The sequence below is a fragment of the Acartia tonsa genome, chromosome 6 (assembly GCF_053477335.1).
Source record: "Acartia tonsa isolate MP-2025a chromosome 6, ASM5347733v1, whole genome shotgun sequence".
NCBI classification, from domain to species: domain Eukaryota; kingdom Metazoa; phylum Arthropoda; class Copepoda; order Calanoida; family Acartiidae; genus Acartia; species Acartia tonsa.
The window spans coordinates 13,905,146-13,933,046 of record NC_137265.1 but is presented as its reverse complement, the minus strand read 5'-3'; the positions used below and the strand labels follow the sequence as shown (position 1 = coordinate 13,933,046).

Below are 27,901 nucleotides of genomic sequence, written 5' to 3'. Positions count from 1 at the left end.
GGATATATGATATCCTTATAATAAATTAACAGGCTGTGTGTTTGTCCGTGTGTCTGTACCGAAGGATCTCGCTAACCTCTGAACCAAAAGGGTTCTCCTTAACAGGGTAGCTTCTCATAAGTCCCAGGAAGGTTTAAAACTTTTTTGGGGGAGGGTACAACCACCCTCCCCAGAGAAATCGACAAAAATGAAAAACGTCGCCCTGCGGACAAATTTGCAATTAGTTAAAAACTATAATAACAATCCATCGGCAAAAAAAAAATATTTTTGGTAAATATCTGATTTTAAAATAGATTGAAAAGAAACAATATTACGTATCCCTAGAGGCCTCTAGGGGCGTAGCCGCTAGTACATAGATATATTGTCAAGGGAAAATTTGTCTGCAATTTACCTTGCTAATATGGACCTCATTTAGTGGTCTGTTCTTTCATCCAGATGAGGGAAGGGAATGGGTTTAAGAGGGTGGATAGGGGTATCGTTATCTTAGCCAGCTGTGTGTATTACTTTATCAGAGTACATAAATTTCTGTTTCAAGATCCAAGTAATAATATATCGATTAACTTAGCACAACAAGTGTTAAGTTTCACTACAAGTTAACTACTACTACATAACTCTTCTAAGAAAACAGTAATAGGTTAATCTGTATACAAAAGTAACCGGATGTCTATCTGTTTATGTAAGCCTAAGAGTAACGCTAACCACTGAACCTTTATGGTTCTACTTTCCAGTAAATCTTCATACAGGTCCGGGGAAGGTTCATATGTAATTTATGTTTTTTACTTTTTCTTTTTAAATTATAATCAAAGGTGGCGTGCGACATACACCCACCAACCCCCTATCCATTTATTCCTGAAATGCTAAAAACATCTTTGGATTCTTAATAGTTTTATTATCCTAGATGGCACATCAGACACAATAATTCGTTTAACGTTAAATGCAAGCGAAGACTTTTGTTTTTAATTGGTTAATAGTTATTCTAAAACAAGGATGACAACATCCATAAAAGCGAAGCTCTGAAACGATATGACAGACGAACATTAACTTTTGTTGAGTGTCAGAACTGAATATAAGGTTTGACAAAATTATACGTAAATTTGTTGCAAAACTTCTTAAATACAGAATTCTGTTTAAGGACATACTTACATTTTTAATACTTGATTATAGAGATGCTTTGCTCATAATATTGTACCTTATTGTAATAGGAATCAGTAATCAAAAAATCAGATCAATCGGATGTTTTTATCACATAAAAAATGGTTATTAAAAAAGTAAAAAAATCAACATGTTTAAAATGGACGTACGGACATTCTGGTAACGATTATAGAGTTGCTACGCTTTCTAAATCGTACCTAACTACTAGAGGAATCACCATGCAAAGTTTGAAATCGATAGGACAATTCTAACATGCCTAAATTAACGAATAAAAGCTAACTATCTCGGACGGACGTACCCTAATTATAGAAAAGCTTCGCTTTTAAAAATCAATTTCAAATGGATGAAATGAAAACAAGAATGACCATTTGGTGCAGAAAATCTTCACCAGAAATTTCAGTCTTCTATTTCAAACTACAGCAGAGATATACATATAATTATATTCATGTTACCTAGGGTGGGTCGATTTTAGAATTGGAATGTATATTATATACGAAACCTAAAAAGGAAAAAATAATCATTTTCGCCCATAAAGGAGCCGCGCCAATGCATCTAAAAATTTGGTGTTTCTTAGGTAGAGGAGGGGGGGCAATTCTTTTTAAAAGCGAAGCTTTTCTATAATTAGGGTCGGTCCGTCCGTACGTCCGAGATAGATAGCTTTTATTCGTTAATTTAGGCATGTTAGAATTGTCCTATCGATTTCAAACTTTGCATGATGATTCCTGTAGTAGTTAGGTACGATTTAGAAAGCGTAGCAACTCTATAATCATTACCAAAATGTCCGTTCATCCATTTTAAACATGTTGATTTTTCTACTTTTTTAACAACAAATATTTTTGTGATCTAATTATCTGTTTGATCTGATTTTTGGTATATTAATTCCTGGGACAACAAAGAACAATAGTAGAAACCAGGCAACTCTATAATCAAGTCCTAAAAATGTAAGTATGTCCATAAACATTATCCTGTATCAAGCAGAATTGCAACAAATTTACTTACAATTTTGCTTCGACTCTTATACTTTTATATTCTTATTATTCAGTTCAGACACTATACAAGTGTTAATGTCCGTTTGTCCTACCGTTTCAGTGCTTCGCTTTTATGGATGTTGTCATCCTTGTTTAAATTAATACTATTGTACAAAATATGAATACAAGATATACAATGAGGAAAATGGTATTTGTACAAAAATAGAAAAAAAGTGTACAACATATACAAAAAAATATATACTAATTAATAAAAAAAAACATAAAAGTACTATTGTATACAAAATTTGGTACTTGCTTACATGTGGTAGACTGGAGCACCGAAAACCCCCCCCCCCCCCCGCTTAGTTTTGACAAAAATCAAAAATAAGGGGGGGGGGGGTAGTTTTTTAATGTCTGGAAAACGGCAAGGAGGAAAAGTGCTCAGCAAGGCAAAGACTTAACCCCCCCCTTAATTTTGAAGAAAATCAAAAATAAGGGGGGGGGGGGGTAGTTTTTTCACTGTACAACACGCCAGAAAGTTGAGTGAGGTAAATCAAGAAAATCCAGTATACCAGAGGGGAAACCTTATTACAGGGATATTCATGTTTTGGGGCATAATTTCCTTATTTATTAACTGATTGATGTATCCCTGAACAGAAAATAAGGAGGAGGGGGGCCAGTAAAAGGTTTTAATTTTGCGCAAAATTAAAACCTTTTACTGGCCCCCCTCCTCCTTATTTTCTGTTCAGGGATACATCAATTACTAAAATCAGTCAATAAATAAGGAAATTATGCCCCAAAACATGAATATCCCTGTAATAAGGTTTCCCCTCTGGTATACTGGATTTACTTGATTTACCTCACTTAACTTTCTGGCGTGTTGTACAGTGAAAAAACTACCCCCCCCCTTATTTTTGATTTTCTTCGAAATTAAGGGGGGGGGGGTAAAAACTACCCCCCCCCCCCTTATTTTTGATTTTTGTCAAAACTAAGCGGGGGGTTAAAAAACTACCCCCCCCTTATTTTTGATTTTTGTCAAAACTAAGCGGGGGGGGGGGGGGGTTTCGGTGCTCCGGTCTTCACATGTAAGCAAGCACCCAAAATTGATACAACATGTACGAGGGGACTTTGCCAAAAAAATGTACTGTACAAATTTTAAAAAAAAAATGATACAATAGTACTTTTGTATGTTTTGTATAATTTTTATAACACAAAAAAATTCTACCTATACTAAAAACAACCTGGGTACTTTATTATTCACTTTGTCCGACAGTCAGTCCTTAAAGCTGTATTGGTGTAAATGTGATTTTCTCGGCTGCTTATAGTGAAGAGAGATAGGTGGCATGATTCTTATGATATATTGCTTTTGGTCATATATACTTATCTGTGCGCCTGTCGGATATCCTTTAAGACAAAATAATTATCTTTTATAGATTTTGCGATTTTTAAAAAGCGTTTATTTATTAACTTTTTTTCTTTATTATACCACCTGAATATCTGCTCTATAACTCTCTTTGTCTGTTTGTCCATTCCAAGATTTTTTTGCTACGCTACTTATATGGATTTTGTCAACATTGTTTTCTCTATTTTGGCTATTTATGGATTCTCCTCGAGTGCTATAAATTTTACTCATGGCAAATTTAAAACTTCCCTGAAAATTACAGATCCTTAGATCATGAATCTCGCCGTTTCTGAGATGTCTAAAGACAAACAGTCTTCTCTTTTTGTTGGTACAAAATCGTTAGCTACTTCAGCAAAATTTTGATTGTTTAATTTAAAACAATTAATGTCCAACCGTGTCAACCAATATTTTTAATCTACAGATGTAGTAATCACTAATTTATCCTTCATTATATAATCCCTGTTTTTTTTCATAAAACTTTTTATTCCCAAAATGTCTTATGTGATTTTGTAACTTGTTCACAATGAGACGCGGCATCCGTACGCAGTTGCAAAGTTCGCAGATAAAAAGTTGAAAAATCAGCGATACCTAAAATACATATTGTGATACTTTAAAAAATTAAAAATACATTTTTTGTAATAAACAGTTTTTTTTTTAACTCATACGCTTTTTAAAAAGAAGCAAACCTTTTCAATGATATATTTTGCCAAAAAAAGAGAGAAAAGGTCAACCTTGAATATTTAATTTAATTCTTTATAAATATCAAGAAAAATAAACAATATATTTATTTTTTCTTCTTTATTTTATGATATAAAAATTGAATAATTTATTAATTCTCATCGTTTATTATGAAAATATGTATTATAATATATAGTTGTCATCTGTGTTGTGTTGTTTTGATTCTATTATTTTCTAGAATAAATATTTTCGAACTTTCCAGATATTTATCTAAACTGAAAATTTCATCATATAGCCTTCTAATTTTATATTTTGATAAATATACTTTTCTTTTTACTTACAGTGTTGTAGCAGATACAACTATTTCGTGAGTTAAAAAAAAGAACTTAAATTTATCGCAATGTATATAATATATACAACTTTCTGCGGATATCAAAATGAAACTAGTATTGTTTGCCCCTCTAATGTATCGGGTTAACAAAAAATGATTTATAGGTATTAATTTTATGATTTTTAGTTTAATGTTCGTGAAATCCACTCTGTACTTTTTAAAACTTTTATAAAGAAAACTAACTGCGCTTTAAACAAAAAATTAGATTTTCTTGTTTCTTTCAGATCTGTAATGCTTGATTGTAATGTATAGTTGGGGCGCATCAAGTAACGGGGAGCTGGGGTTGGGGGGGCTAGAGGATCCCCATGTGTCCATACCAAGTTCTGTCAAGATTCATGATATCAAAGTAAGTATTAGTTGTCATAACACTTTACGGAATGTATACTGTTTAGAAAGATAAAAAACACTAACGGCTTCGCCCCTAGAAACTTCTGGGGCACTTAAGGTTTTAGCGAGATCCTTTGGCACAGACAGACGCACACACAGACCCTGTTACTTTAGTATAAGGATATTACATGTACCCGTATTACTCTATCCGGATTTTTAAAAAAATTCCTGACTGAGTAATTAAAGCAGATGTCCGACATTAATCAACCCTCAAATAATTATGAAATTACTATAAAATTGCAGTTAAAATTTAAACTTGTTCAGTTATGGCCTTGCTGGTAGTAGACCCTATTACCTTTCATTAACTAAATCATTCTGTCTATTTTCCAATTAGATTTTCTCGAATATCCATAAAGATGAAATATTGATAGCAAAATATCTATTTATGATAGGTAATGGAATAAATTTTTCTTTTTTTTAGCCCTCCAGTATTGCTATTGGAGGTCGGCACACTCTTGTGTTGACAGAGAGCGGTCAGGTTTACAGTTGTGGCTGTAATGAATTTGGCCAGCTAGGAAGGGAGGGCGGTCAAACAAGGCTAGAACAGGTAAAATATTTTACAGTGATTTTCTCATTATTTATTTATCTTAAGAAATTTTAAGCTAACTAACAATCCATACTGAATTTAACCTTCTTCTCACCCTTGCTTTTGAACTGAAAATAGGGAGTTAGTTTTTTCCTATGCCTAACTCCTACGGGGCTATACCTGCGCTGCCCTATAACAGTAGTGCTACCCAGTACTTAGATATATAAGCTAACCTAACCTAAACAACGTAATTTACAGACAAACGAAAAACAAACCCAGCCACCGTTATTTCATTTTTTTCAAAATACAAAGAGGGGGATGCTTTGCTTGACTAGGGTAACCGCCCAAACAAAGTTCAAATGTAAAAAGAGATTATCAGTAGGTATCTCATATTTAGATTGTTGACCTTTCCTCCTACACAATCAAATCCATTGCCTGTGGGCTAAACCATTCCCTGGCAGTGGACGAATGGGGCACCCTATTCAGCTGGGGCAGCGACGAATTCGGTCAACTGGGTCACAACCTGGGGGGTGGGGAGGAGGAGTGTGTGAGGAAGCCTAAACAAGTCAAATCTATGGCCACGCTAAAGGAATGTTTTTTGTTATTTAATATCAGCTATGTCAACATATACAATGTAGGTATGCTTACGTAAATTCGCTCCCCTTTAGAATTCTTTTTAAAACAAATACTTTGGCATGTAGGCTAGTTTTTTTTAGAGTATTTGATTTAATAAATAATTAAAATATAAATGTGACCTACCGATTACCACTATCTTTTCTGAAAGTAACCGATTTGCCTAAAATAATGCTTTTACCTCGATTTTAAGTATGAATTAACCTTACCTAATATTTATTTTTGCTCATTTCACCGTAACCTCCTAGTTATTTAAAATAATACTCTAAAACATAGGTAAGACATGTGTCAGCTGGTAATCAACACAGTCTAGCTCTAACAGGTGACAGTCACGTAATTTTAATTTTTTATTCTAAAACTGATTCAAGTTCTTCATTGTGCCATACCCGTGGTAGGTACAAAGATTTAAATATGTCGTAGATTAACAAAGTTAATTATGTTAATATTTCTGTAGCAATGCAAAGCCAAGCTACCAATATTATAATGACAAAGCCTAGTTCTTGAACAAATATTAACACTATATAGAGTATTTTTGCTGCTTGTGTGCGTGTATAATATTGGTGTTTAAACATATTCTTGTTGTATTATCTGTGCTACTAGAAATATCCTATAGGTATTTTTTATTGAACCTTTTAAAAATCCAATCTTATTTTTCAGCCAATGGTCAGTTATACACATGGGGCAGTAATACCAAGGGACAGCTGGGGCTGGGACCACAGCGCCGCTCTGCGCCTCTACCCGTCCTTGTCGAATCTTTGGAAGGGATTCCGCTGGCCTACGCTGTATGTGGAGGTATTACAGTTTTTTTTTGTCAGTGGCGATGCTTCTTTTTAACTTTAGTTTAAAAGTTGTTTGTGGATTATTGATTGATTCTGTTACATCCTTCGAAAATGTCAGATTTAGTTACTTTTATAAATACCTGCAATAAAATACTATTATAGAGTTATTTACTTGTACTTGTTTGTTGATTGGATAACTAATAAAATATAAGTTTTTGTTTTTAATTTTAATTACATTTAGGTTTTCATTCGATGGTCTCAACCCTGAGTGGTGCAATCTTTGCCTTCGGTGCCAACTCAAATGGACAACTTGGTATTACAAAAACAGAAGACAGATTTTTCCCTACTGAGATCAAGTCACTGCGGAAACAGCGGATAGCACCGGCGGGACTCGCCGCCGGATCAGAACACAGTCTGGCTCTGACCGAGGAGGGTGGAGTTTTTAGCTGGGGCAGCAATAGGTACGGTCAGCTGGGCAGGCGGTCAGCACAGGAGGAGTTTGATGCAACACCAACCAGGTATATGTCATGGAGGGAGTGGACATTGAACTATTAATGCCTTGCCACTAGTTTAAAAGTTTTATAACCACGTAATCTTATTGCTTGGCTCAAAAACTTTGAGTACTTTTACTAAAAATTGATTGGTTGTTAGAAACCTTGAGAATTTAAACTTTTTCAATAATAATTCTTATCTACAAAAGGTGTAGGTAATTTTGTTTATCGTTCTTGAGTTTGTACATCAATTTATCATTTATTGTCTTATCCCTTAAGATCTCTTGGGTAAATTGAAAGAGTCTTTTGTTATTAGAACTGTAAAGAATTAGCTTTAAAAATTGGTAATATTTTTGTATTTTAGAATTGTTGAACTGATGGGCACAACAGTGACCCAAATAGCCGGGGGTGGAAGACACTCCCTTGCTCTGGTACCAAGTGGCAATAAGTTGTATGCTTTCGGTTATTCAATCCAAGGACAACTAGGCAGACAAACTTACAAAACTTCCGACATTCCACAGGTATTGTTCAACATAAATTCACCTTCCAAAAACAGGCTAATAAGGAATGTAAAACTTTAAGCATTTAACCTTTCTGTCATTCAAAATCTTTATGTTGACGGAGGGCTTCTTTTATTTCAAATTAGTTGCTTCGCCCTTTGCCTCTAAATACATAAAATCGCCTAAATCCACCCTTAGCCAATTAACCTAAAAATTTAATTTTTAGCTTAAAAAAAACTCTTACTATTTTATATACTTTTTTGCCTCTCGTATCCTATCACTCCTAAGACAAAGCCTATAATCACAGTTTACGTATATCTTATTTCCATTTTTTTAGGTTATAGAAGGCAAGTTTAATGGTGATATAAATCTTCTGGCAGCTGGTGCTAATTCTAACTGGCTGGCAGTTAATGGAAAGGTACTTATTACTTCAGATCTGGTTAAGTAAGGTCATATCAGGTACTTGTTGCCCCGCAGGGTAAGAACAACCTAGGCTTAAGCCCCATAGGGGTAAGGCATAGGGGAAAAATAACAAACTCTGCCATTTTATTTTCTGTTTATGTAGGTATAAAACAAGGGAGTTATTAGTGATCAACAGGCACTCTGTGTGAAATCACTTCTAAGCTATTAAAATTGATTCATCTGATGCGTTGAATTTTTCTAAAGGGAAATATACCCTTTTCAAAAATTGATATCCATCTCTTATGAGGGGGGGAAGTTTTGACACATTTGCGTAAACCGTATGTGTATAGGCTTTATCTTTAGACTGAGAGGATAGGTTATTAGGGATAAAATCATTCTTATATGATAAGTTTTCCCAATTTTTAAAATTCGGTTAGGCCTCCAGGTTCATTTTTTGAAGAGTTAGAAGTCAACTTATAAATCAAAATATGCATCTTTTATCTTCAAATATGTAAATAACATTAAAGAATATTTTGTTTTTGAGTTGACCTCTAACTCTTAAAAAAAAAATTCACCTGTCCAGAGACCACCTGGGGGCCTCCAGTACCTGAACCTGGAGGCCTATTCAAAACATCTTAAAACTTAAGAAAATTTATCATTAAAAAAATGATTTTATCCCTAAGAACCTATCCTCTCAGTCCAAAGATTATGTCCAAACTACCCCCCCCTCTTATCCCTCGAAAACTTCACAATTGCAAACAACAGGTATAATATTACTTGTATTTTATTACTTTTTAGTCTTGTTCACCTAGAGATTAAAGATACTCATTTTGTAGAATTACAGTCAGTTAACCCGGGAGCCAGCTATAAAAGTTCTGGATACAAGAGTACTCAAACTTATCAAGAATATTGGACCTGATGAACCATTATGTCAGGTTAGTAGAATTACTTGGGTCATGGAAAGCAGGGTTGGCATAAAAAACCCAAGTAAAAAACCCAAGTTGGGTTTTATTGTTTTTTTTAACTCAAAAAAACCCAAAAAAACCCGGGTTTTTCAAAAAATGTACCTTTGTCGATAATGTTAACTCTATTTTGACTCATAAGGAGTACTATTTTCAAACAAATAATTGATATTATAAAAACATTTTATTTTAATTATTGTATAACTGCATTACAACTGCTTATTTTTATATATAAGTAACGGAATGTCTGTCCCTATGTACCAAAACAACTCCCTAACCACTGAACCGATATGGTTCTCAATTACTATTAGCTTCTCACGGGTCCGTTGAAGATTTTTAATTACTTTTTTTTTGGGGGGGGGGGGGGAGGGGCAGATATCTCTTGGGAGATTTGTGGTGCCCTCCCCCAAAATTAAAATAAACCTTCTCTGGACCTATGAAAAGCTACCCTGTACAGGAGAACCATACCGATTCAGCGGTTTGCGAGATCCTATGGTACAGACAAACATCCTGTTACTTTATAAAAATGATTTAACCTTATATCTTAAAATTTCTAGGTAATAATCTTTAGAAAACAATCAAACCCAAAAAACCCGAAATTTAATAATAAAACCCAATGGGTTGGGTTATTTTTAAAAAACCCGGGTTTTTACCAACCCTGATGGAAAGAAAACGAAGTCGCGGGTTTCGTCGCATTTTTACAATAAGTTTTGAAAGGTTATTTTAGGTTAGGTTAGATTAGGTAAGTGTTAATGATTGCCCCGCAGGGTTAGAGCCCCCCGCAGGGGCTAGAAATAGGAGAAAAGCTACTGTGAAAATGCGATAAAACCCGAAATTTCGTTTTCTTTCCATGATCTAATTACTTACATATACAGCATGACCCTCGAAAAAGTTTTTTTAAGCATCTGCAGCCTATATTTCTCAATAAAATATTAAAAGATTCATATGTACTTGTTCTCTATAATTTTCTACATCAATGGATATCAAAATATTTTTTTACATCAATTAACAGCCGAGATTTTTAAAGCCAAAGTTTGGAAAAAGTGCTTGAGAAACTGGATATTGCTAAATATTTCTTAGTTTTTTATTAGTTATATTACTTTTTATCAACCAGTTAAAAAACAAATAAGAAAGAAGAGCAAGTTTACAATTGATACCTTTTTTATTGCATTAAAAAATGTTAGTTTTACATATAAAAACTTACTTTTCAAAATTTCATTAAATGCATTTTTTCTAATAACCATTTACCCATAAACCTTATAATATCCCCTTCTTAACATGACCTTAAATGAACCCCTCCCCAATTTATCCTTATGACCGGAAGGGATTAGCGCAAATTTGACCTAATAAATTAACACCCACTTATACAAACTACTTAAAGACACATAAAAACCTTTTAAATTGTTAAATGTTTAATAAAAGTTTGTAGCTGTAACTTTTTTGTTTTTTAACTTTTGATAAAATAAAAAGTGTTTGATTTCTGTTTATGTAAACTTTCAATTTGCTACTATTTTTTATAGGATTTCTTTCTGTAAGAGTGTTTTTGCAATTTACACTAATCTAAAAATGCCTTTTAGAGCAAGTGAAAAAAGTGCTTTCAGCATGAAATAAATTTCTTGGAAACATCTTTATATAAGTTTTATAAAAAGTATTGAAATTATGAGGAAAACACGTCATTTCACTTTAAAAAAACATTTTTCTTGAAAAGTTACTTTTTCCTCAGCCACTTTTTCAAAACTTTGGCTCTAAAAATCTCAGCTGTTAATTGATGTAAAAAAAATATTTTTATATCTACTTATGTGGAAATCTACAGAGAACAAGGACATATACATTTTTTGATAATTCATTGAGAAATATCGGCTGCAGATGCTTAAAAAAAACTTTTTCGAGGGTCATGCTGTAGAATTCACTTAAATAGCAGCGCAGTGAACTGCACATTTATGACAGGTGTCCCAATTATTAAATAGTAACCTATAACACACACATATCTTGTCAAACATAACCAGCCTTGATGTAATTTACAATCACAATTAAGATTTAACCTCAGAATATCAACTCTAGAATTAAGAACTAATTTAGAAGTAAAAATAACTTAAAAATAAACAACATACTTGATGTAGTTTAACCTAAATAGGTTACAGATTAAATTATTAATTCAACAGATTAGGTAGGTAACCAATTTTGGTTAAATTTTTTTTTTTGAGATATTCAATATTACCATAGGTATGTAGGTAATCGTACCCTCATTCACTATTTTAAATTAATTAAGCATAGGTATATTATTTTTATTCAGGATTTGATAGAAGAATTGGAGCTGATATTTAGCTCCTTATCCTGTTTAAATGGTTCTCTACTTTTGCCCACACATTCGGGTTGCAGGTAAATTAAAGAATATGATAGTAACGCAGCAATAACAAGTTCATTGTATTTTTTAAATGGTTCTAGTATAGATAAGTTCATTTTTGTACCTAGCTGGTTACAAATAAAAAGACGTACACATTGTTAAAGACTAAAGAGTAGCAGAAAGTAACAAGGAAAGAAAGTAAAAGATATCCTGAAAGGTGGACTAACTACCTAACAGACTGGCCGATACTGAAAATAATAGAGGAGGGTCGCTACCGTAAATAAATATTTTGTTAATAATTTCAGTGGTAACAATAATGGAGTAGATTTTAGTGGTTGGATGGAAGCATTCACAATTATACGAGACTGTCCAAATGACACAATTCAGACTGTAGTCATGTCAGGTAAAAAAAACACGTAATTGCCGTCGGGAAGGAATCGAGTTCGAGTCTGAACCATTTCGCGTAATAATAGAGATGTTAATATGGTACCTACTCCTGTTACTATGTCCTGTACGTGTCACTAGCTTTAAGTGCAGAGGGGGCGGCGAGGGGGGGGGGTTAAATTGACCAATTGCCATCCTTAGTTTTAGACAAGGGACGTGCAATCAAAGGGTTGGTTTTCAAATCTGTTACAATTAAGCTTCATACATTCATGTTATTAGAAAGCTAATAGTTTTTTAGGTAGGCAGGGTATTTCTAATTGTACGTACACTTTGCATTATGGGAATTCTAAGTAGATCCCTTCTCCGTTGACGAAAGGTAGTGATATATTACAATGAACTGAATAGGTACCTTACCTATATTATTAGATTTTATAATATTAATACCTATTGATATTGATATTTAAATTTAGGTTTATTAAGTGCTCTGGGACAGTTAAAGCCCAGTCCACCTGATTTAGAAACATTAAGGTACCTAAAGTTTATAATTTTCACAAAATTGTACCGATTTAAAATTAATGATATGTACCTAGGTATACTTTTAAAATTTCATTATAGAATAGAGAAATTCTTTCGAATATTGTCCTTCATGGGTGTATATTCTGCACAAGATTTATTTTTTTCCCCGGCTACAAAAAATTCCCCCCCCCATAGCTTTTTCTCACCAAGTAGGGGGGAAAATGAAATAATATTTAAATAATTCTATATTTTTTTTATTTTATCCCTCCTACCAACCACACATTTTTTTAGTTTTTTTCAACAAGGAGGGGGGGGGGATGGAAAAAATGTTTTCAGTTTTCTTAATTTTTACAATTTATTTTTCCTCCAACCACTTATTTGTTATTCCCCCCCCCCCTGAGCAGGGGATCCCATGTAGAATATACACCCCTATGTCCTTTTAAATGTTAGGTAAGTATCTTTTAACTGAAAATGATATCTGGGCTTTACTCCTTACGCCTTTAAGGTCCAGAACTACCCCCACGATAAGAATTATCATAAGTTTATTTGTATAGATTTTACCTGATCATGCCAATGCACAGTAGCTTCTTAAGTCCCACCAATACTGACGAGTTCCAGCTACCTTATGCCAGCTCAATTCTTACGCTTCCAGAACCAGCTGGAAAGGTAAGATTTCATCTTGATAGTTTATCTGTAGTAATAGTGTAAAGTCCATTTAGGGCTTGCTTAGTCAATTTTATTTTCTATCGGTAAGTCGGTCAGTCTGTAACTATGGGGGAAATGTCATTTTCTCGGCTGCTATTTACGATAGACAGGACTTCCAGACAAAGGTCTTGCAATCATAGCGTGGTTGTCTGCAAAAGTCGGAATGTTAGTGCCTTGGGACTTACTGTAGAGATCTGGACTTACGCTGTTAACTGAATGCACATAGTTTTAAGAATTTAAAAAAAACTATTTTATTTTAGGCTATAGAGAAATGGTTTGGTAAAGCGCCTGTTGAGTGGCTGTCACAACTTATTAAAACTTATCTGAAGGTAAAACGTTATTAAAAATCTAGTACCTAACTGTAAAGAAATGTTGAAATATCCATCTAATAGTATGACTAAGAGCTTATACCTACTAAAAACATTTTTTACTTGCATTTTTACCCAATACATTATAACACAATATTCAACTCAAAAACGGGATAATGCCATTTCTATAGTTCTAGCAAAATCACAGCTACTGTGTTTTTTTGAAAAAAGTGAGTGTGATTTTGTCAATTTTAATATTTGCTGTATAGTTCAAATTGTAAATATTTTTACCTAACAGGAAAAAAATACACTTTTAAAACACTGGTATTAAAAGTAAAAACAGTAATTTTGCACCCAAAAAATTCATTCAGAGACTTAAAATTACAGTTTTCGTGACAAAAAAAATAAAATTTCAGGTAGTAGATCCGTACCTGCAAATCTTAAAGTCTGACCGCAATGATCCTCTCATCTACAGAGCTCTGCAAACAGCACTTATCTTTCTAACATTGCTCAAAAGGTAACATCGTAATATAGCGTAAATACTAGTAAATGGGTGCTTTCCCTCAAAGTGTTTATCGAGCACTAAAATCCCCTTCCCTAATATTAATTGATAATACACTTTTTGAAAGATTACGAATCGCACATCGACCTCAAACGATTGTTTTAAAGATAAAAAACATGTAATAATATTTTAGATAATATTAAGTAAAGGTTAGAAGAACCTCACAGAGTTAGGTATCCTTAGGACCCTAGTTCTCTGCATGATTTTGACCATTTATTGTTTAATCAGAGTGAATGCAGAGAATGGATCTCGAGTGAGCATAGAAACATTCTACTTAACCAACCTTCATCAATACTATGATATCAAGAAATCATACTTCAACTGGAAAATGGCAAGGTATAGTTTTAGTGCATAGACTCTAGTTTAGGATATGGCCAGGCCATTCGTCCTTTTGTCCTTAAAACATAAGGATGTAGGTACGTATATACCTACTCGATAATGTCTATTTAAAATGATTTTATTTTCCTGTTATCAAATTTAAATAAAAACAGTGGGGTGTCTGACTGTCTGTCCCGAACCGCTGCGTTCTCCTTTGCAGAATAGCTTCCCAGAGGTCCTGAGAAGTGTTATGCCTCCCAAGTTAATTCACCACTTAAAAAATGACTTACCCCATCCCCAAAGTATTTTCTTTTCAAAACTAAAATTGAAAGGTCTTGAGGGCATAGCCGCTAGTAATATTACACCACATCTACTTTATTTTTTAGAATGCAGGGAAAAGACATCACAACAGAATTCTATATTTGTAACTTTCCATTCATTTTCGACCCAATTGCTAAGGTTAGTATATCATGTCTTTCATACATATTGTGATTGGATGTGTAGTCTGTCCGTCTGTTTTTTACAATCTCAAATAAAGTTGTCCAAAAGAGAAGTATGCACGTACGAGAGCAAGTGATTCTAAGCACCTTCCAGCAGCGATTCTAAATGTTTTTTTTTGTGAATATACTAGAGTAATGTGTAATACCGTTTTATCGATTGAAAAAAAGAAGTTTCACCATGGTTATATATGAAAAAACCTTGAAATGTTAGTTTTTTTTGGCTATATATGATCAAATGTTTTGTTGAGTTCAAACTGCTGTGACACAAAAGTGAACTTTTTAATGAAAAAAAGTAAAGGGGTAGTTTCACGAAATGCATTTGAACTTAATTCAGTGAACCGCATAATTTATCCTGGTTAAATGGTTAAACTACATTTATATGGCATATATTTGAAAGAATTTCAATTTTCTACCACGTAGTTTTTAAAATATCAAGACTTGAAAATTGTCTTTTTGTGATATATGCAATTTAAAAAGACGATTTTCAAGTCTTGATATTTTAAAAACTACGTGGTAGAAAATTGAATTTATTTCAAATATATGCTATATAAATGTAGTTTAACCCATTAACTAGGAAAAAATATGCGGTTCACTAAATTAAGTTCAAATGCATTTCGTGAAACTACCCTTTTAGAAAAAGGAATGGTAACTTGTAATAATGTAAACAGTTTTATTGGTGTACTTTTGTGATTAACAGCATTTGATTATGTTTTGCGTTCTATTTTATTTGAACATTTGAACTCAACAAAACATTGGATGATATTTCATCAAAAATGCTTAACATTTCAAAGTTTTATTCACTCACAGAAATCTTATAACTATATCAAACATAAATTCATAAAAAAATGTTTACTATCTTTGCTGGAAGGTGATTAGAATCTCTTGCAATCGTTCATGCATAGTCCCTATCCTGATGAAAATTTATCTGAATTAGTGTTAAGATTTTTTCAGGAGGGTATGTTCTGCAAATTTGACCCTGCTGAGGGGGAGGGGAGGGGTAAAAAATATGTGGTTGGAAAAAAATGTATAAATGAAAGTATTTTTCTCCATTTTTCTCCCCTCTCTGTGGTGAAAAAAACTAAAATAATATGTGTGTGTGTGGGGGGGGGGGGGGGGGATAATATGAATATAATAAAGAGTTTTGAAAATATTTTTCCATTTTATCCCCTTCCTTGCTGGAAAAAACTAGGAGGGAAAAAAATAAAAATTTTTGCAGCAGGGGAAAAAAATATTCTTGTGCAGAATATACACCCCTGGATTTTTTTGAGTTTAAAGCGAGGCTTCTTACATTTACGTCTGTCTGTCCGTACGTCATGAAATAACGGAAAGCTCTCATCGATTTTAAACTTTAAAAAAATGTTCAATATTAGATGCGTCGTTAGTCTCCATTTCTTAATGTTTGTTTGTCTAAATTTCTAATTAGATCAGCTTCTCTTAATAGATTTTGTCATCCTTGTTAAAAAAGTAGTTAAGTTACTGTTGTGTTATCTATGTTATCCTCCTGTTATATAAAGTATTAAGGCCTTTGTCTGTAGAGTAAGATTTCCAAAACTACTGAACAGATTGTGCTCTCCAATTTAGGGAATTTAAACATGTGTTTTGGGGTGGTATTAGGCTATTCTATTTTTAAAATTTAACTGTATAGATGTATGATATCAGGCTTTTTTTCTGCTTTTTCTTAACCCTTGGAATGCATGGTTTCAAGATCGGACCTAGAGGCCCAGTGTATAAATAAACTTATTATTCCAGGAAATGATTCTTATGGCTGATCAGGAGTACAGCCAACAAATGGCTCAACAATCAGAATTTCAGGTAAACAACAAATTCAACACTTCTATCTATTGGCAAGCTCTCGGTAAATTAACAGAAGTCATACTAAAAATGTATCTTTTAATTATCAAAACCAGTTTTTATGAGGGATAAGACAATTGACGATCGATGGATTAAATCCCCAATACTAATAAACAAAATTATGTAATTTAAATTTATTGGTTGAAATGTTTGGACTAGTTTGGCAACGATTTATCACAATTCATTAAAAGTACCCAAAGTTTTTCTAACCAACGAATAAGATAACGTGGTAATAAAACTATGGGTACCAGTGTTATTTATAGTCCTATGTCTCCTTCTCCCTGAATTTAACTGCTTTATTTAGAATTAATACCCTTTAAAATTATATACAACTTTTATACTTTTAGAATGCAGTATTCCAGTTTATGACAAGTGGGGCAAATCAAGTTGTCCATCCTTTCCTACAGATTATTGTATCCAGAGATAACATTGTTCAGGTAATTATCAGGGATCTTTAGAGATAAGACAATGCAATGGATGATAGATTTATACATATCCCAAATGAAAATAAACACAACTATCCCTTCTGTAGATTAGAATAACGGTTGAAAAGTTTAGACACTGCTGATTTAAACCTATTAATTTAGATTTTATAAATATACTCAAATTTTTAAAGCCTATGTATAAAACCTTTGGTACCAGTGTAATTTACAGTCCAAGGTCTCCTCTATCTCCCTGTTTATATGACACATAAGAACTTTTATAGAACTAGTTTTAAGTTGAAACTTGTTATATTTAGGATACTATAACCCAGCTACAATTTTATTATGCCACCTACCCAAATACATTCAAGAAACCGCTCAAAGTAACTTTTGCAGGTATTTTTTAATTTAGAAATTAAATATTATATATCAATTTTCTGGCGGTTTCCCTCAAAGTACCTGTAGAGCACTGAAACCCCACATCAGTTACTGACATTCTAACTTTGTGCCCAAATAATCTATAATTTTGCTTTTAGCTGGTGTAATTTAATATTCAAATTTCTTATAAGAGGACTGGAAAAATTTGGAAAGATTTTTAACTTTTTAAAATTGTCTTTCCAAGATGCCTTCAACTTTTTTGTTATTGAAGCAGGAGTCTTTTAATAGCTAATTTTGACAGTCTTTCCGCAATTATAGTCGTGTATTTCCTGCAGGCTTCCTTTAATAATTATTAATGCACTCCTATTTACTTAGGGGAAGAAGCAGAGGATGAGGGAGGTGTTACCAAAGAATTTTTCCTACTTCTCATCAAGGTATTATTAATTCTTTCAGTTAATATTGGTTGATAAGAATGGACAATAATAGTTTTGAACCAACAAATTAAAATTTAATAAAAGTACCAAAATATTTTAAGCCTATCAATGAGAAAATATACCTGTAAAAGTTTGGGTACCAGTGTAATTTACAGTCCAATGTCTCTCTCTGTAACTTTGTGTAGGAATGTTAAAACTCTGATTACGAATTGTTGAATGATAATTGATTTATTATTACTTGGATGTTACACCAGATTTTCATTTTCTCTAATCAAGTGAAACTAGTTGCTGGCTATAACAAAGCTTCCCCCCCATCCAACCCTTTAACCCTAACCCTCCCCTCCTAATGGATGAACGAACTGACAAATAAATAAGGTCTATATAAGAAGCTAAATTGACTACAAATTTTCTCCTGTCAAAAATATCCACTTACATATGATATCCATTTTTACAGGAAATATTGAACCCTGATTACGGGATGTTCAAAGAATATGAAGAGTCTCGAACTGTCTGGTTTAACCCCGCCTCCTTCGAAGCTTCAGAATTGTTTAATATGATTGGTAAGTTTTACTTAGTTAACGACTCTGGGTCCATTTCAATTCCACTAGAAACAACCCGGTTTTGCTGCCTCATAGTGGAAAATGTATTTACTAGGTATGTTTTCTTTTCCATATTTTTCAATACTTATCCTATTGTATAAAGTAGCATTTGTTTTGTCTGTAGCTTAAGATTTCAATAACTACACTGAACTGATTGAGTTCTCCATTCTAAGGAAGCTTCACAAAGGTCTAAAGATGGTTTTAGGCTGTGTTATTTATAGATTGATTTATGCCTTTGTGATATATGATATAAACTATTTTTCTGCCAGCTTCCTACACCTTTGTGTACAAAGTCCCTAGTTTCTAGGGGAGCAGCCGCTAGTCTATAAAAAATAGTACCTACTAGAAACGTATTTAACATTGATTTTAAGAATTCTCAAATATTATGCTTAATGTTTTTAATAAATTTTTTTAGGAATAGTTTGTGGACTTGCCATTTATAACTTCACAATTATCAACCTACCCTTTCCTCTAACTCTTTATAAGAAGATATTGGGAGAAGATACAGAAGGTAAGATTAATTTTGCATGCCTTCTCATATAGTCATGTGTTGTTTTTTTTCCACCGATTTAAAATATACTTTTTAACGCTATCTCGTGATTTAAATGGTCCCAAAAAAGTGTACGCTAAAACAATCCTATTTTATTTCAAGTTTTTATACATTTTAACCGTTTAAAATATTTATAGGAATCATTTTTAAAGTAGAAAGGTTTTTTTTCTTTTGAATCTTAAGATCTCAATAACTACTGAGCCGATTGGGTTCCCTATTTTAGAAAAGCTTCACATAGGTCCAGTGAGGGTTTTAGGCTTGTTTGTTTTAGAATACAGATGGTTTTAAGCTATTTTTCTAACATTTTTCTGCCCCTTAGAATACAGAGCCACTAGTTGCCTGAGGCGTAGCCGCTACTATCATATAATATACATGTATTTTGTGTATATATTGCTCCGCTGTTTAAATAATAGTGATGGCAATCCGTCGAATTTTTGGGCCGGATTCGGATTCCGGATTCTTAAAAGAATCCGTCAAAAAAAGTGGCGGATTCCTTGCGGATTCCGGATTCTTATTTTTGGCGGATTCCGGATTCTAGCAGTATTTTAAAAGGGTTTTTATTTTTTTTTATAAAAATTAAGTGCTACATATGTCCTAAAAATTAATGTTCTTGGTGTTCTCTGTAATTCACTTCCGAGAATCGAACCAGATTTTAAAAGATATTATATATAATGATGATAATCTTTGCCTTCAAAAAGCGAGAGTTGAAAGAAAAAACTCAAGACGTTAATTTTAGCATACCAATTAAGAATCCAGAATCCGCTATTAAAAAACGGATTCCGGATTCGGATTCCAAAATTAGCCCAAAATTGGGCGGATTCCGGATCCGGATTGCCAACCCTATTAAATACATAATTATTCTTGTTTAGATATTAGTGATCTTGCCGAGCTTTCACCTTTAACTGCCAAATCTTTACAGGTTAGAATTTTTTAGGGTATCCTCTCAAAAAGCGCTCATCTCATAAAACGCACATAAAAGATGCATATCTTTTTTGCCGATCAATAATACCCATTACCCAGTTATCTTGAGAACAATACAATACGATAAATTGATGTACATCTTTAATGATGACAAGCAAAATTACCAGTTCTGTAGAATGAAATTAATGATTGAAGTACCCAAAGTTTTTGAGCCAACGAATAAGATCACGTGATGTTGAAAAAATTGGGAACCAGTGGCATTTACAGTTCAATGTCCCCTTCCACCCTAATGATATCAGTTTTTCTAGGACACGTTATTAGAAAAACATTGATCCAACTTACAGAATTGATTATTGTTTCAGAAATTTTATAGATTTTCTTTTAAAAAAACCACTTGTCAAGTCACTTAATTACAATATCTTTTTTTCATTCAATTTTAAAATACATTTTTATTACAAAATTTGGCAGTAGTCTCCAAGTTATGGCACCGCAGGTATATTCCTTGCAGGGGATAGTCATGAAATAAAAACTTTCTGCACCCGCCCCCCCCCCCTTATTTTTAATTTATTTTTAAAAGTAAGGGAGTGTTACTGTGGTATTCGGCAACCGTGAGCCATGCCTATGGCAACCCTGACCGGGGTTCGGGGAAGGGCCAAAGGCCCTCCCCCGAGTCCTGGGGAAGGGGTCTGCCGACCCCCTCCCTATGCCTAAAATTAATGATTGATTCTGACAGCCTTATTATGGTTAAGCTGTATTGTTAATTCCCCCCACCCTTTCCAGGGATGGGGGATCATTATTGCCCAAACTGATTATTGTATATGTATTATATTGCTTTTATTTATGATTATTTATTCCTATCTGTGTAGCTATTGTTTGTTGTATATAACTTTAGTAATCCTTAGACCTTCAATAAAGGAACAACTGAATAGATTCTGTTTATTATTTAGTGATTGCTAGAGAAGCGTAGCTTCTCTATAGTATAGGTGTCCACGTCTGTTCACACTGCCGTAGTCATTTGAACTCTGGTGTCTGCCGTTTATCCTAGGCGGATACCACAACTTTTGGTGACAGCTGTGTGAGATTACGGCAAACCACAAGTGTAGAGCAGACGCGCAGCTGAGGCTAAGGTACTCCCAGCAGTGAAACTGGCAAAACTGACACAAGCAACCTGAATTACCCACCCTGGATAGCAAGGTCTAACTCTGCATCCGGCAGTTGTGGAAGCGAAATCTAGCGAGATCGGATGAGAGACTGCGGAGAGCAGCGAAACTTGACGGAGAACCGCGAGAAGCGCCGACATCTAACGGAGAATTGAGCGCTCAAGGGCTGAAACAGGCCTGCGGACGGGCTGAAACAGGCCAACTAAGTGTAAACGGCTGAAAATAGGCCAACATTTACTGCAAGAGATAGCAGGATTTGAACCAGCGGCGCTGCAGGACGGGACATTCCCTGCCGCCACCAGCCGGATTCGGATACACGGCGCTGCAGGACGGGACATTCCCTGCCGCCGACAGACTGAAACAAGCCAAGGATTCGAACCAGCGGCGCTGCAGGACGGGACATTCCCTGCCGCCACCAGCTGGATTTGGATATACGGCGCTGCAGGACGGGACATTCCCTGCCGCCGACAGGCTGAAACACGCCAAATAGCTGCGAGCTGCGAGCCAACATACGAGTGTAGTGTACCAAGCAGAGGAAACTACGTCAACTCCAAGTATCCTGAGAGGCTACAGCGCAGCCACCCATCTAGAAAAGCAGATATTATATCACATTGTAGGGATTACCACCCTAGTGTGAAGGCTGAACAATAGATTTATGAGCAAGGATTGGTAAACAATTTGTTGTGTATTGTGATAAAACTAAAAATAGAACAGGCTTGGTAAGCAAATCTGTGGTGTATTGTGATAAGGCCAAAAATAGAATCTAGATGTAATATAACAATGCATTGATAAACAATCTAACCACCCAAGCCTCCAGCACAACAAATACACCCCTTATTCCAGAGGAAAGGGAGGGGCCCACCATCCATTTAAGAAAATACAATCAAGGTGACATAACAATAAGCCCAGGATTAAGGAAAAAGGGCACAATTACCTCACCACACAGTTACCTCAAACCCACAGCACTCCCCCTTCTCCACAGGGGGAACGGACGGTTTTACCCCGTCCCCTCACGCGCTTCCCCCCTCCTACCCACACTTGAATAAGTCCGCCCACGGTGTGGAGATAGCGACCGGGAGAACAGAGCGCCATTTACGGGTCGCGCAGCAGAGTTCGGGACGTATCACAAAATTCAACGGACAAAGCGGACCAATGAGAGAGCGGGTTGAGGGATAAGTGCGCGTTTTACCTGTGTGCGCGGATTTGACGGTGCGTAAGCGCGTTGCAAGGAAAGGATATTTCACGCACACACACACACACAGGAGCGGAGCTACTCCATAGCATCTAACAGAGATATTTTTAGAAAACAAGACTTACAAGCTTCTCCCTCCTATCTATAGTGTGATAAAGGAAAACCCAATCAGTTCCTGACAGCAGTTCAGACCCTCAACAGCTATCTACCCCTACCAGCCTACTCTACAACTCAGAAAACCTAGTGACAAGTACATCTAAGTTACATCTTTGTAGTTAAACTACCAACCTAGTGATAAACAGTGTTGGCTGCTAGGCTAGAAAGCCTCAAGTGTAAACCATTTATAGTATTGACTTAAAACTTTGTGTCCCGCCGCTGAACCGTTGACCCGATGGAGCAGCCGCAAGCGCCAGGAGGCGACCAAGCCCAAGGATGGCTCCAGGATGACCCCCAACCGGCTCCAGCCGAGTACCGCAAGCTGATGCTGAGTAACCTGCCGGAGTATAGAGGACCGCCCAAGCAATCCTGGAGTTCCCACATCCGCAGACTCGAGATGTCATGGGCGGCTTACCGCGTGCCGTCCCATGACACACTAAACCGCCGCAACGCCCTTTTACTGTCACTGGTGGGGCAAGCAGCGGAGATGGCCTCTCATCTGTTTGGCGAGGCAGGCCAAGCCTTGACATACGAACAAGTCAAGGCCGAGTGTGAAATGTTATTTCGTCCAGCCTTTGAATCCCAGACTTTGAAGCAAGCCTTCAGGGATTACAGGCAACACTCGACAGAACCTATACAAGCATACATATCCACAAAGTGTGCCTTGTATAGGGAGGCCTACAGCCATGAGGACCTTGAATTGTTGATAGACGAATTAAATCGTGGCATTCGTAACGCTAATGTGAAACGTGAAATGATGAGTCATGAGATTGCCTCTGTACCTGAGTACACGAGGCGAGCCATGTTCACCGTCACAATGATTACCAAGCAGCTGAAGGAGGGTGTCAGTGTCCAGTGTCCAGTTGCCCCACTACGACGAGTCGGAGCCAATGGAGATTGGCGCCTTGGCTCCGGGTCTCCACCAGATGGGGAAGGTCGCCCCAGATGACAAGACTTCAGGCCGCTGTTACTGCTGCCAAGGGAAAGGCCACCGAGCCCGAGACTGTCCGACGCCTATGGAAGTCAGCCTAGAGGAGAGACGCACCCAGCCACGCCGTGACCGTCCTGCCAAGTGCGAGCGTTGCCACTATGCCGGCCATACGGCGGCCGAGTGCAGAGCTGACTGGGACCAGGTAGCTGGCCGGAGGCGCACTGCAGACAAGGGCGCTCCCCCAGGAAAGCCCAGCAGAGTAGCCAACATGGAAGGGAGCGCGCCCCCAGCAACACTGCAGCAAGCAGCCGCCCCCAACGCAGCGGGCCGAGCCGACGGAATGCCGCAGTTTGGAACCGTCCCAGCTAGAATCAACGTACTGGGAGGAGCGGCTGAACCCAACCGGGTTGGCCTGGGCTTCAGCCTCAACCACCTGGGGCCGGAGTTTGTGCAGCCCAACAACATTGCCGAGCCAGAAGTCCTGAGGCCCCAGCCCTTCAGCCTAAACATGATGGGGCCTGCCCGACCGAGCCTACCCAGCAAGAGTGGAGGGGCGCTACCCAGCGTCACTGAGACGGTGTACGGAGAGGCCCTGGCGGCCGTTGAACGAGAGAGGCAGGAGGCGCTAGCCAGCGCATCAGAGTCGATGTATGGGGCGCCACCTGCGATGACTGGGGGGTGCTATCCAGCGCCCCCACCCTGGTGCCTGGGGCGACAACCGTCGCCGCCACCGAGATACCTGGATCCTGGAACGAGCCAGCAGTCCCAGAGGAAGGGGTGACACCCGTCACCCCCAGTCAGCCAGCGCCACCAGCCCGTAGGGAGAGCCCAGCCATACACCATCCAGCGCCCCCTGCCAGCCGAGGGAACCCAGCTGCCCATCACTTCCAGTCGAGCCAGGATAAGTTAAATTTGACAAATGTATTGTATCCAAATTATTGTAACTCCCCAACCTTGCCTGTGCCTCCGGCACCAGAGGCTGGGGAGATTGAAATTTGGGGATATAAGGACTTGCCTGTGCCACATGCACCTGAGTTCCTAGGGCAGGGGAGGGACGTGATTCAGGGCGAGCCTGTGCCACACGCACTTCAGCCCCATGCCACTGGGCATGCCATGGACAAGGGAAGGGACCCCTTGGGGCTAGGGGAGCTGACACCCAGGCAGGCGCCAGTCGCCTGTCAGTCTGTCATTGGGGAGGGTATCGGGATGCCCCGGGCACACAAAGATAACGCTCAATGGAAATTTGTATCTAGCCAGGAGCAACCCAGCCGTGTCCAGTCCCAAGAAGCAGCCGTGACCCGAGCCGAAGATCCCCAGCCGCGTGTGCGAGGTAGATGGCTGTCTGGTAGCTTCTCACATTGGTGGATGGTTCTGTGGGGACTACTGCTCGCAGCCGTGTGGCCTACAACTAGCTACGTCCTGGTAGGGTGGGACTGCGCCAACCCCACCCACGTCACAGCCTACAATAAGGAGAAGATGTGTAGCACGGAACCGCTACACCAGGAGGTGCCCCTGGGCCACGAGGTACATGTCCTGCAGCAAGTCAAGATTAGGGAAACAACAGGATACAGTTGTCAGCTCACCGTGTCCCAGTGGACATTTAGGTGTGGGGTATGGGGTCACCTCAAGGTGACCTCGGTCCCCACCCTCATGAGGCCAACCAAGATTGATCCAGAAACGTGCCGAGACCTGGCCAGGAACCGAGTCTACACGCTGCCAGGCAAGACCCAGCCACTGACGTTCCAGCTGAACCATCCCCTGTTCTTCACCCTCGACATGGTGGGCGCCTTGGTCAACAGCCCCGAGGGGGTGGGTTGTGAAGGGGAGGACGTCCATTTTGAGGGCCAGCTGTACCGCAACGAATTAGTGCTCCAGGAACGACGGCTGCTGGTCAAGGAAGAGACCTACGTAGTAGAGGATGGACGGGTGGAGTCCCAATCTGACCACCTGACCCTAGAATGTCCCCATTCTGAGCTGTCTTGCATCACTGGGGAAGCCACCTACGTGTGGGACCACCTGGGGAGAGATTGCCCCTTGAGGCTGATCCGCAGCCTCCAGCCTAGCCTAGTGATGGATGCGTTCCTGGTTGACCATCAAGCCCAGTTCTTCATCAACATGACCACCCCCACCTCAATAGTGAACTGCGACTTTGAGGCCCATGCCACCAACCACCCAGCATTGTTCGTGGCAGCTGACCCGGCCGCGGCAGCGCTGCCCAGAGTATCGGCCAGGGATGTGGATGTCCCCCTGCAGGCCCAGATACATGCAGGCTACATTGGATCTACCCTGGAGACACGCATGAAAAGCACAGCTGCAGAAGAAGTAGCGGCCAATTGCTGGAAGCTCCAGCAACTAGACCCGGCCCACCCGGTGCGTGTCCAGGGGAGCACGTTCTCTGTGCTGAGGGGAGATGTCCTGCTCCAGCTTACCTGCCAACGAAACAAATATGTTGTCCGTGAGAGCAATGAATGTTGGGACAAAGTACCAGTGGAACCCACAGGATTCAATAGACGCCGTGACAAGGGTGTATAGCGGCCACGCCACCAAGATTCCCTGCTCCTCCACCTACCCCCTAACTGTGCACGCGGAGGAAGGCTGGATAGAGTTAACCCCCGCACCTAAGAAGAGGCCACCCCCGCTGGATACGCCCAAGCAGCTGCTGACAGAACCCTTGGATGACTTTAGTTCGGGAGGCTTGTATTCGCAGGCTGAGCTGAACGACTGGCAGCAGCTGCTAGCGTTCCCAGCGTATAAAGCCGCCATGCTGACCGGCCTGTCTTATGGCTCATGCGTTCAGCAAGGTAGCTGTTCGGCCACCGGAGACCATGGGATCGTGTCCTACAATATCGACCGACTGGCAGAGGAAGGAGAGGCCGCCCTGGATGTCTGGGCTGGGTTCAGACAAGCTATTCACGAGTGGGGAGATGGCGCAGCCATACTGTGTTTGCTGTTGTTGATCCTCAAACTGCTGGGGGATTTAACCATCATTTCCCTGGCAGCCGCACAAGGAGGTGTACGGGCAGCCATGAATGCGATGTCACAAGTGTTCCTGTACCATCCAACCTTGTACAGGAAGGCCTTGGCCAGAGCCCGGCTAACCCATGCCAAGTCCCGGGACTTTTCAGTAGACTGGGATGCCATTCCTATCGGCCGGGAAGCAGCCGAGGAAATGGTGTCCATGCAATCAGCTGATAGCGGGCATGACCGCCCAGGCAGGCCTGGACCACCCTCTGGAAAGCCCCGCGGCCCCTTGGGAGGCCAGGCTGTCGCTCAGACGGTCAATTTGGTAGCCAGTGCCCCAGCCGCTGCCAACAACAACCAGAATGCCCCGTTACTGACCTGCCCCGCAGCGGCTGTGCCCCACGCCAACCTGACACCTGCTGGCGTCGAGCTACGTGTCCAACCAAAGCCAGCCTCTACCTTCTATCCCACGTTGGGAGCCCATCAGCCCTGAAAATCACCACTAGGATTCCATTGAATCATTATCGTTTGTATATATATCTTAGCCCTAAGGAGCGGGCCGAAGGCCTCAACCACTGTCGGAAGTCTGGCAGGGAGACCCCCTCCCAGCCTTCCGAGGGGAGAGTTGTGGTATTCGGCAACCGTGAGCCATGCCTATGGCAACCCTGACCGGGGTTCGGGGAAGGGCCAAAGGCCCTCCCCCGAGTCCTGGGGAATGGGTCTGCCGACCCCCTCCCTATGCCTAAAATTAATGATTGATTCTGACAGCCTTATTATGGTTAAGCTGTATTGTTAATTCCCCCCACCCTTTCCAGGGATGGGGGATCATTATTGCCCAAACTGATTATTGTATATGTATTATATTGCTTTTATTTATGATTATTTATTCCTATCTGTGTAGCTATTGTTTGATGTATATAACTTTAGTAATCCTTAGACCTTCAATAAAGGAACAACTGAATAGATTCTGTTTATTATTTAGTGATTGCTAGAGAAGCGTAGCTTCTCTATAGTATAGGTGTCCACGTCTGTTCACACTGCCGTAGTCATTTGAACTCTGGTGTCTGCCGTTTATCATAGGCGGATACCACATTACTTTGAGGGAAAACCAGGGAGTAAGGGAGGGGACAATGGGCAGTTAATTCAATTTTATAGTTGTGACCCTTTAAGGTTGAAAACCCAGATATTTCCAGATAAAACAAGTATTTGCAATATAGCAACCTTTAGTGGAAATTTTTGACTTTTTGAATTGTTTTTAATTCGAAATGCACCATCCTTAAACTGATGCTTTACTACAAGCCTTGATTCTAGAGATCAAAACACTTGTTTACAATTCATTTCCATAATTGTTATTATTTTAACTTCGGAAAATTAAGGAACCATACCATTTTACTTTTACAACTTCTTTTACCCAAATTTTTTTATTGTATTTATTAAA

At 38.3% G+C, this 27,901-nt stretch overlaps 1 protein-coding gene across 1 annotated transcript in view; it reads left to right on the top strand.

The window, feature by feature from the left end:
* The first annotated feature begins 4,793 nt into the window (after positions 1 to 4,793).
* The window catches only part of Herc4 (HECT and RLD domain containing E3 ubiquitin ligase 4), a 33,934-nt gene continuing 10,826 nt past the window's right edge, over positions 4,794 to 27,901 (top strand). Inside the window, exons 1-24 of the mRNA XM_080163573.1 lie at positions 4,794 to 4,937; positions 5,400 to 5,525; positions 5,902 to 6,094; positions 6,415 to 6,459; positions 6,795 to 6,929; positions 7,158 to 7,434; positions 7,772 to 7,928; positions 8,245 to 8,325; positions 9,146 to 9,244; positions 11,565 to 11,650; positions 11,921 to 12,018; positions 12,470 to 12,527; positions 13,070 to 13,181; positions 13,481 to 13,549; positions 13,945 to 14,045; positions 14,319 to 14,426; positions 14,795 to 14,867; positions 16,658 to 16,720; positions 17,107 to 17,196; positions 17,499 to 17,577; positions 17,935 to 17,993; positions 18,448 to 18,553; positions 19,008 to 19,103; positions 20,012 to 20,061. Coding sequence (XP_080019699.1) covers positions 4,836 to 4,937; positions 5,400 to 5,525; positions 5,902 to 6,094; positions 6,415 to 6,459; positions 6,795 to 6,929; positions 7,158 to 7,434; positions 7,772 to 7,928; positions 8,245 to 8,325; positions 9,146 to 9,244; positions 11,565 to 11,650; positions 11,921 to 12,018; positions 12,470 to 12,527; positions 13,070 to 13,181; positions 13,481 to 13,549; positions 13,945 to 14,045; positions 14,319 to 14,426; positions 14,795 to 14,867; positions 16,658 to 16,720; positions 17,107 to 17,196; positions 17,499 to 17,577; positions 17,935 to 17,993; positions 18,448 to 18,553; positions 19,008 to 19,103; positions 20,012 to 20,061 — 2,463 coding nt within the window. The 5' untranslated portion in view covers positions 4,794 to 4,835. The remainder of the gene's footprint in view (positions 4,938 to 5,399; positions 5,526 to 5,901; positions 6,095 to 6,414; positions 6,460 to 6,794; positions 6,930 to 7,157; positions 7,435 to 7,771; positions 7,929 to 8,244; positions 8,326 to 9,145; positions 9,245 to 11,564; positions 11,651 to 11,920; positions 12,019 to 12,469; positions 12,528 to 13,069; positions 13,182 to 13,480; positions 13,550 to 13,944; positions 14,046 to 14,318; positions 14,427 to 14,794; positions 14,868 to 16,657; positions 16,721 to 17,106; positions 17,197 to 17,498; positions 17,578 to 17,934; positions 17,994 to 18,447; positions 18,554 to 19,007; positions 19,104 to 20,011; positions 20,062 to 27,901) is intronic.